Raw genomic sequence first — 11507 nt, forward strand, 5'->3', positions numbered from 1 at the left:
ACACACAACGCCCCCCCCCCCCCCCCCCCGATAACATAGATACACGCACACACACCCTCCTGATAACGCAGGCACACGCAAACACACCCCCTCAATAACGCAGACACACACACACACCCCGATAATGCAGACACACACACACCGCCCATGATAACGCAGACACACACACACACAGACACACACCCGATAATGCAGACACACACACACACATCCCCCCCGATAACGCAGACACACACACACCCCGAAAAAAAAGACACACATACAACCCCCTGATAACGCAGACACACACACACACAACCCGATAACGCGGACACACACACACACAACCCGATAACGCGGACACACACACACACAACCCGATAACGCGGACACACACACACACAACCCGATAACGCGGACACACACACACACAACCCGATAACGCGGACACACACACACACAACCCGATAACGCGGACACACACACACACAACCCGATAACGCGGACACACACACACACAACCCGATAACGCGGACACACACACACACAACCCGATAACGCGGACACACACACACACAACCCGATAACGCGGACACACACACACACAACCCGATAACGCGGACACACACACACACAACCCGATAACGCGGACACACACACACACAACCCGATAACGCGGACACACACACACACAACCCGATAACGCGGACACACACACACACAACCCGATAACGCGGACACACACACACACAACCCGATAACGCGGACACACACACACACAACCCGATAACGCGGACACACACACACACAACCCGATAACGCGGACACACACACACACAACCCGATAACGCGGACACACACACACACAACCCGATAACGCGGACACACACACACACAACCCGATAACGCGGACACACACACACACAACCCGATAACGCGGACACACACACACACAACCCGATAACGCGGACACACACACACACACAACCCGATAACGCGGACACACACACACACACAACCCGATAACGCGGACACACACACACACACAACCCGATAACGCGGACACACACACACACAACCCGATAACGCGGACACACACACACACAACCCGATAACGCGGACACACACACACACAACCCGATAACGCGGACACACACACACACAACCCGATAACGCGGACACACACACACACAACCCGATAACGCGGACACACACACACACAACCCGATAACGCGGACACACACACACACAACCCGATAACGCGGACACACACACACACAACCCGATAACGCGGACACACACACACACAACCCGATAACGCGGACACACACACAGACATCCCGAGAACGCAGACACACACAGACATCCCGAGAACGCAGACACACACACACACACACACCCCCTGATAATGCAGACACACACACACACACACACACATCTCGAGAACGCAGACACACACACACATCCCGAGAACGCAGACACACACACACACATCCCGAGAACGCAGACACACACACACACATCCCGAGAACGCAGACACACACACACACATCCCGAGAACGCAGACACACACACACACATCCCGAGAACGCAGACACACACACACACATCCCGAGAACGCAGACACACACACACACACCCCCGATAACGCAGACACACACACACACCCCCCCGATAACGCAGACACACACACCCCAAAAAAAGACACACAACCCCCTGATAATGCAGACACACACACAACCCCTGACATCGCAGACACACACACCCCTGATAGCGCAGACACACACACCCCGATAACGCAGACACACACACACCCCGATAACGCAGACACACACACACCCCGATAACGCAGACACACACACACACCCCGATAACGCAGACACACACACACCCCGATAACGCAGACACACACACACCCCGATAACGCAGACACACACACACATCCCCCGATAACGCAGACACACACACACATCCCCCGATAATGCAGACACACACACATCCCCCGATAATGCAGACACACACACATCCCCCGATAATGCAGACACACACACATCCCCCGATAATGCAGACACACACACATCCCCCGATAATGCAGACACACACACATCCCCCGATAATGCAGACACACACACAACCCCCTGATAACGCAGACACACATACACACAACCCGATAACGCAGACACACACACACACAACCCGAGAACGCAGACACACACACACACAACCCGAGAACGCAGACACACACACACACAACCCGAGAACGCAGACACACACACACACAACCCGAGAACGCAGACACACACACACACAACCCGAGAACGCAGACACACACACACACAACCCGAGAACGCAGACACACACACACACAACCCGAGAACGCAGACACACACACACACAACCCGAGAACGCAGACACACACACACACAACCCGAGAACGCAGACACACACACACACAACCCGAGAACGCAGACACACACACACACAACCCGAGAACGCAGACACACACACACACAACCCGAGAACGCAGACACACACACACACAACCCGAGAACGCAGACACACACACACACAACCCGAGAACGCAGACACACACACACACAACCCGAGAACGCAGACACACACACACACAACCCGAGAACGCAGACACACACACACACAACCCGAGAACGCAGACACACACACACACACACACATCCCGAGAACGCAGACACACACACACACACCCACCCCCTGATAACGCAGACACACACACACACACACACATCCCGAGAACGCAGACACACACACACACCCCCGATAACACAGACACACACACACACCCCCGATAACACAGACACACACACACACCCCCGATAACACAGACACACACACACACCCCAAAAAAAGACACACACACACCTCCGATAACGCAGACACACACACACCCCCCAAGAAAAGACACACACACAACCCCCTGATAATGCAGACACACACACAACCCCTGACATCGCAGACACACACACCCTGATAGCGCAGACACACACACACACACACGTCTGATAACAAAGACACACACACACCGCCCCATGATAACGCAGACACACACACACACGCCCGATAATGCAGACACACACACATCTCCCCGATAATGCAGACACACACACATACATCCCCCCCATTAACGCAGACACACACACACCCCCCGAAAAAAGACACACACACAACCCCTGATAATGCAGACACACACACACAACCCCTGATAACGCAGATACACGCACCCCTCCGACAACGCAGACACACGCACCCCTCCGACAACGCAGACACACGCACCACCCCGATAACGCAGACACACGTACCCCCCCGATATCGCAGACACACGCACCCCCCGATATCGCAGACACACGCACCCCCCCGATATCGCAGACACACGCACCCCCCCGATATCGCAGACACACGCACCCCCCCGATATTGCAGACACACGCACCCCCCCGATATTGCAGACACACGCACCCCCCCGATATTGCAGACACACGCACCCCCCTGATATCGCAGACACACGCACCCCCCCCGATATCACAGACACACGCACCCCCCCCGATATCACAGACACACGCACCCCCCCGATATCGCAGACACACGCACCCCCTGATAACACAAACACACCCCCCTGATAACGCAGACACACAGACCCTGACAAATGCAGACACACATAAACCCTGACAAATGCAGACACACATAAACCCTGACAAATGCAGACACACACACAGACCCTGACAAATGCAGACACACACAAAGACCCTGACAAATGCAGACACACACAAAGACCCTGACAAATGCAGACACACACACACAGACCCCGACAAACGCAGACACACACACACAGACCCCGACAAACGCACACACACACACACAGACCCCGACAAACGCAGACACACACACACAGACCCTGACAAACGCAGACACACACACACAGACCTTGACAAATGCAGACACACACACACAGACCCTGACAAATGCAGACACACACAAACCCTGACAAATGCAGACACACACAAACCCTGACAAATGCAGACACACACACACAAACCCTGACAAATGCAGACACACACACACAAACCCTGACAAATGCAGACACACACAAACCCTGACAAACGCAGACACACACACACACAGCCACTGAAACGCAGACACACACACACAGACCCTGACAAACGCAGACACAGCCACTGAAAAGCAGACACACACACACACACACAGCCACTTGTACGCTGCCTCTCTCCGGCAGTGGCGTGTGAAAAGCATCCATCCCTCTGAGTCTCTGTATCTCTTGCCAGTGACGAGGTTGCACTGACCGGCAGCGACACTGTCACCAGGCCCCGAGCAGTGACAATGAAATGGAAACAGGAAGGTTGGGGGGTGGGGGGGGGGGTGTTTGCGGGGTGGGGTTGAGGTGGAGGAGGAGGAGGAGGGGGGGGGGGGGGATGCTCTCTCCTCTCTCCGGGGACCAGCAGCGGGAGCGGACTCACCACAAAGACCGAGGTCCGGACCACCTCGGAGACGCTCTGCCGGAGCTCGGCTGCGGTGCCGGGTTTGCTCAAAGCCCTGGTGAACCTCCGCGTTTCCTGAGCCATTTGCCAGGGACTCTCCCAGCCCCCCTTCACCCCAGAGGGTCAGGCTCGGCCTCCAGACTGTCCACCTTCTCCTCCCAGCTTCCTCGACACCGCCGGCAAAGGCTCACATCCTCCTCGACCCAATTCCTGCTCCTGCTCTTCAAATCCACTGCGCTACCTTCCCTTGGCTGCCTCTGAGTTGGTTTTGGGAGGGAGGTGGGGGGGGGGGGGGGGGGGTGGGGGTAGAATGTCCTCGGTGCAATGAGAACGCTTCAATTTTCTTTGACAGGACAGGACACACACAACAAAAAATCTCTCCCAGTGTTTCTTGTGTAGTCTTACCCTCCTCCCAACAGAGGAGAGGCTGAGAATTCAATAGGAGGGAGAGATTGCTGAGTAATCTCTACTGCCCTCTCTCACCATTCACTTGCCTGTGCTCCAGGTGAAATTGGAAATACCGTCTCTCCACAAATCTCTTCATTTCAAAGTTATGCAAAAAAAAAATGTCACCGACACATCTTGTAAAGCAACATGCCCAACTAACTCTCTTTCTGCACACATGCTCAACTCTGCCGCAGCTGTCTGCTATCCATGGTCCCTGCTGAGTTCGTTCGGAACAGACTCGCGTTTAAATTTCATTCAATCCTACAGCACAGCTCGTTCGGCCCATCGCGCTTGTGCCAGGGTCTTTGATAGAGCTGCGCAGTTAGTCACATACACCACCACCAGCCCCCGCTCTTTCCCCGTAGCCCTGCCAATCCGCACCCCCCACTCCCCCCCCCCCCACCCCCACGCGCACACACACACACACACCCTTCAAGTTTATATCCAATTCCCCTTCTGACATTTTTTATTGAATCTGATCCCACTGCTCTTTCAAGCAGTGCCTTCCAGATCAGAACTCACTGCAAAAATTAAAATGAACCTCATCTCCCCCCTCTCCTGCTATTGACAATTATCTTCAATCTGTGTCCTCTGTTTACCCACCCTCCTCCCCCTGGAAACAGTTTCTCCTTATTTACTCCATTACAACCCTTTGTGAGTTTGAAAACCTCTGTCAAATCTCCCCTTAACCTTCTCTGCTCTAAGGAGAACAATCCCAGCCTCTCCAGTCTCTCCACATTAACTGAAGTCCCTCGTCTTTGGAACCATTCCAGTAAATCTCCTCTGCTCCCTCTCTAAGGCCTGGATGTCCTTCTTGAAGTGTGGTTCCTAGAACTGGACACAAAACTCTAACTGAGGCCAAAAACGCAATTTATAAATGTTGGACATATCTTCCTTGCATTTACACCCTCCGTCATTTTTAATGAAGCCAAGGGTGGCACGTGCTTATAAACAGCATTAAATACACTCATCAACATCATGTCTGTTGAGGGGACTCACATACAATGAACTACTTTGAAGTGCAGTGATTATTGAGAATAATATTGTGGTTATTTTAAGCACAGCAAGATCCAGCAAATAGCAATATGAGGAACGACATGGTCGCTGTGAGTTTTTTTGAGAAACCATTGATCAGGATACCTTGAGGAAGCCACTGTTGTTCTTTGAAGAGTGCCACGGGATGTTTAGCAACCATCTGAACTACCGTGCCATGCAGTCAGAGCCCCAACCTAATGTCATGCCTGAGGGACAGCACTTCTGACAATCACTAGGTATTGCACCAAATCATCAGCTTTACTTGACCTGCTCAGGTCCTGGGGTTAAGGTTTGAACAATTCACAACTCACTGACACAAATGTAAAAGTTGAAGGAGTAATACAAACTCAGAAGGCCCCAGTTTCAATGCCTGTTCTGGAGTAAATTAGTTTAATGTTATAGCAAGCGGATGGTAAATGCTGAGCTGCCCAAACCCCAGAGGGAAAGTTGAAGCAGCTGCCACAACTATTTGCAATTTGTACTTATTTCGAGATGCGAGTCTTTGAATTCAGTAAAAGAAGCCACCAAGTCTTATAAGTTTCTTACAAAACTAAATTAAACCTTTATTAATAGAAGAAATGATTTTAAGCACATACATAGATCTGCAAATTAATACTACAATAACTTCTAAACCCCCGAATTAATCTAAACCCAGTTACACCTCTGTTAAGGCAACAGTGAGATTTTAAAAGACCCAGGCAAAGTGACATAATACCCTGAACAGTCAAATTCAAAGTTAGTTTTTCTCAGCTTCAGTTCCCTGTAGACAGCAGCTTGAGGCTTAGATGCTGGAGGCTTTTCACACCTATGTTAGATTTTAGAATACCTGCCCTTACACAAAATCTTCACTCCTTTATACATATTTTCCCCTTTGAATGCAAATTCCCATTGTTTCACTATATCTTTGTACTTTTCCTCTCTAATAATAAAATCTATGATAGTGCCAATTTTACCAGTAATCTTTGGGAAGTTTCTTAACTTCTCATAGCTGGGTGAAACATTTCACCCCCTCTCTTTTTATTTCAATCTAGTCTGGTTTATTTAAAAATGCAACTGTTCCCTTTACACCTATGTTTACCCACTTAACATTTCAAACCTAGTATATCTTCTGTTACATCAAAGGCTTCAGATCAGCTGCCTTTAATTTAATTAAGTCCCACACACACAAACATACTGACATAGATACCACTTTACTCTACTTCACAATAAATCCCAATAACAATATGAAAATTATTATACCTTCCTGACATCCCCCTCCTTATTAAAAAATGAACTGTCATAATTTAAAAAGACGGCTTCATTTTCTGAACCCATCTTATATTGCCTCCTATACTTATTACACTATTACCTTACTATGTGATTGCATTAATATAACAATATATATACAATTCCTTGATAGCACCAGAAATCATTCCAGTCCAATGTCCTGGTTTTAACTGTCCAATTTTCCCTGTCAGCTTCAAATTCTGGACAATGCATCTGCAATCAGATTTTCCCATCCCACCACATGTACAATCTGTAGATTAAACTGTTGCAGCAATTAGCTCCATCTTAATAGCCTTGCACTTCTGCCTCAAAATTTGTCCAGAAACCTTTAACGATTGTGGTCTGTATAAACAATTGTTTCTGATGAATTGTTGGCAGTGTAAATTTCAAAATGCTGCAATGCTAACACCAACTCCTTTTCAATCATTGAATAGCTTCTTTGTTGTACATTCAACTTGTGTGAAAAATATCCTACGGGTTTTCCAATTCCAGTGTCATTTTCTTGTAACAGTACAGCCCCAGTGCCTATATCATTTGCATCAATGGCCAACTTAAATTGCTTGGCATAATTTGGTGCTGCCAAAACAGGTGGTGTAGTTAATACAGTTTTCACACTGTCAAATGCCTTCTGACACTCCAGTGTCCATTGAAACTCCTTGTTCTTTTTTAATAGTTCAGTCAGTGAAGCAACCACTTGGCTAAAATTTGGTACAAATTTCCGATAAAACCCATTCATGCCCAAAAATCTCAAAACTACTCATTTTGTTGTAGGCACTGGGAAATCCACAATAGCCTTGACCTTCACATCTCTTGGAGCCACCTTACCATGTCTAATTGTATGGCCTAGATACATAACTTGCGCTTTTACAAATTCACTTTTAGCCAAGTTCACCACCAAATTAGCTTCTTGAATTGATTAAATCATTCTTCCAGGTGTTGTAAATGCTCCTCCCACATCTGACTGGAAACTAACAAGTTGTCATTATATACAGTACAATTGCCCAGACCTAAATTACTTTCTTTGTCAGCCTTTGAAATGTTACAGGTGCATTTTTCACACCAAATGGCATGATTTTAAACTGATATAGTCAATCTGGCATCACAAAAGCCAATATCTCCCTTGCTCTCTCCGATAACGGTACTTGCCAATATCCTCTTAGCAAGTCAATCTTTGTGATAAGTTTCGATTGTCCCACTTTCTCAATACAATCTATAACCCTGGTATAGGACATGAATCCACTTTTGTCACTGCATTCACCTTTTGATAGTCCACACACAGTCTTTGTGTTCCATCCAGTTTCAGTGCCAGCACAATAGGTGAACTCCAGTTACTGCAACTGGAATCAATGATATCATTTTGAAGCATTAATTCAATTTCTTTCTGTACTTGTGATAACTTTGTGGATTTAATCTATAAAGATGTTGCCTTATTGATGTTGAAACTTCTACTCATACATCATTTATAGCTAAATTTGGCCTTCCCAGCTTATTCCCACAAATATCTTTGTGTGACCACAGTAGTTTCTCCAAATCACTTTGACACTTGGCTGGAGGGTAACTCAATATCACATTTAAATTTTCAAGTACCCCCTCATTATCCAATTTGATTAGAGGAAAATCAATTTTTCAGAATCCTGCATTTCTACCTTTTTCTCATTATCTACCACCAGTAACACTTCCTTTTGGTCCTCTTCCCTGTCAAAGTATCTTTTAAGCATATTTACAGGACACGCCCTCTGCGTCTTTCTTCCATCTGGAGTATTTATTAAACAATTTATTTCACTCAGTTTCATTTCAATCTTGTTAGGCCCACTAAACCTTGCCTTTAATGAATCACCCAGTACTGGGAACAGAACTAGCACTTTCTCCCCAACAACAAAACTACAAGCTGTAGCTTTCCTGTCTGCGTTCACTTTCATCACCTTCTGTGATATCTTTGAATGTTTCCCAAACAACTCACATGTACTGTCCAATCTTCCTCTGAAGCTTGATACAGGAGAGTAGTTTCTGAATTTTGATCCACCAATTTCTCATGAATCAATTTCAGTGGTCCTCTCACCTCATGACCATAAACTAATTCAAAACAACTAAAACCAGTTTAGAAGCATTCCTAATAACAAGATTGGAATTCCTCTACCCCAATCCTGACTATACACCCTCATCCTAGTTTTTAAAGCCCCTTGTGACTCAGGATGACTTAAACTGTTTTATTCCCAAACTATTCATTACTTTCTTAAACAGCTGTGACACGATATTTGACCTCTAATCTGATTGTATTTCTTTAAGTAAACCATATCTTGTGAAAAATTTAGTAAATTCTTCCACAATTTTCTTTGTTGTAATATTTCTCAAAGGTATTGCTTCAGGAAACCTGGTAGGCACATCCATTATTGTCACTAAATACTGATTTCCACATTTAGTCTTAGGGAGGGGTCCTGCACAATCCATCATGACCCTAGTAAAAGGCTCTCCAATTGCTGGAATTGGAATTAAGGTGCCAGCTTAATCACTGCTTGTGATTTCCCTATCACCTGACATGTGTGACATGTTCTACAGAATGTGACGACATCCCAACGCAATCCAGGTTAATAAAGATGTTTCTGTATTTTTGCCTGTGCCTTTCTAATTCCTAAAGGTACCCCATTGGAATTTCATGAGCTACCTTCAAAATCTCATTTTTTTATCCAAATGGTATTACAATCAATGCACCTCCCTCCAGCTTTCATTTGCTGAAATATGATAAGGCTTCCATTTTCTCATTAAAACATTACTCTTAAGGTATTAACATTCTGGAACACATTTTGCCTCTGTTTCTGAGTAAGCTGTCTGATATAACTGTCTTATTTGCAAATCCTTTTTCTTTAACTCCACTAACTGCCTTGAGTTAGATACTTCAGTTGCATTGTCTGCCACTCTGTCTTTCTGAGCAATCTTATCAAACACAGTGTCAACTAATTGGATTTCCACACCTTCTCTCTGCCTTTGAACTTCCTGTTCTTCTTGTTTCAACCAAAGAGCCTGTGATCTTTTGACCATACAATCTGAAAACAATACAGGATACTCTTTCTGCAACCCCTCCATTGAAAACACTTCCACAAGCTGCTCAACTACCATAGGTATCACTCACATCTGGGACCCAGCTATATCATTACTGAAAATAAATTGAGCCCCTCCAGTGGGCAATTTTTCCACTACTCCAACAATCACCTTATCTATTTCCACTTACTCTTTAAATTGACCTTCCACAATGGAATAGGTTTAGCATCTCCATGAACCCCATTTATTATCACCTAGTCTTGCAATAATCCCTAAGATAAAGGCAAAATACTGCAGATGCTGGAAATCTGAAACAAAAACAAAAATTGCTGGAAAAATTCAGCCAGTATTAGCATGGATTGGGGATTGGTTAACACACAGAAGGCAGAGAGTTAGGATTAATGGGTCTTTTTCAGGTTGGAAAGACGTAACTAGTGGAGTGCCACAAGGATCAGTCCAATGGCCTCAATTATTTACTATCTATATTAATGACTTGGAGGTGGGAGCAGAATGTAATGTATCCAAATTTATTGATGATGCAAAAATAGGTGGGAGGGCATGTTGTAATGAGGACATAAGGAATCTGCAAGGGAATATAAATAGGTGGAGTGAGTGGGCAAAAACTTGGCAGATGGAGTTTAATGTAGGAAAATGTGAAGTCATCCACTTTGGTAGGCAGAATCAAAAGCAGACTATTGTTTAAATGGAGAGAGACACCATAAAAGTGCAGCATAGAGGAATCTGGGTGTTCTTGTGCATGAAACACAAAAAGTTAGCATGCAGGTACAGCAAGTAATTAAGAAGGCAAATGGAACGTTACAACTGTACAGGGTGTTAGTGAGGCTTCATCTGGACTAAGGTGTACCCTTTTGGTCCTCATATTTAAGAAAGGATATACTTACATTTGAGGCAGTTCAGAAGAGATTCATTAGCCTGATTCCTGGGATGAAAGTGTTGGCTTATCAAGGATGGCTAAATATGTTCAGCCTTTATTCATTAGAGTTTCGAAGAATGAGAGGTGATCTTATCGAAACGTACAAGATTCTGAGGGGGCTTGGCAGGGTAGATGTTGAGTAGATGTTTCCATAGTGGGGGAATCTTGAACTGGGGGCATAGTTACAGAATAAGGGGATACTCATTTAAAACTGAGATGTGAAGGAATTTCTTCTCTCGGAGAGTATTGAACCTCTGGAATTCTCTACCCCCCCCCCCCAGAG

At 46.2% G+C, this 11507-nt stretch overlaps 1 protein-coding gene across 2 annotated transcripts in view; it reads right to left on the bottom strand.

Annotated features, from left to right (window-relative positions):
* dock9b (dedicator of cytokinesis 9b) overlaps positions 1 to 4768 on the bottom strand; it is a 298109-nt gene extending 293341 nt beyond the window's left edge. For both annotated transcript variants that reach the window (XM_041198638.1, XM_041198635.1), the window contains exon 1: positions 4486 to 4768. In XM_041198638.1, coding sequence (XP_041054572.1) covers positions 4486 to 4590 — 105 coding nt within the window. In that variant the 5' untranslated portion in view covers positions 4591 to 4768. The remainder of the gene's footprint in view (positions 1 to 4485) is intronic.
* Positions 4769 to 11507: the final 6739 nt, after the last annotated feature.

Source organism: Carcharodon carcharias, chromosome 11, assembly GCF_017639515.1.
Source record: "Carcharodon carcharias isolate sCarCar2 chromosome 11, sCarCar2.pri, whole genome shotgun sequence".
In the NCBI taxonomy this organism is placed as follows: Eukaryota; Metazoa; Chordata; class Chondrichthyes; order Lamniformes; family Lamnidae; genus Carcharodon; species Carcharodon carcharias.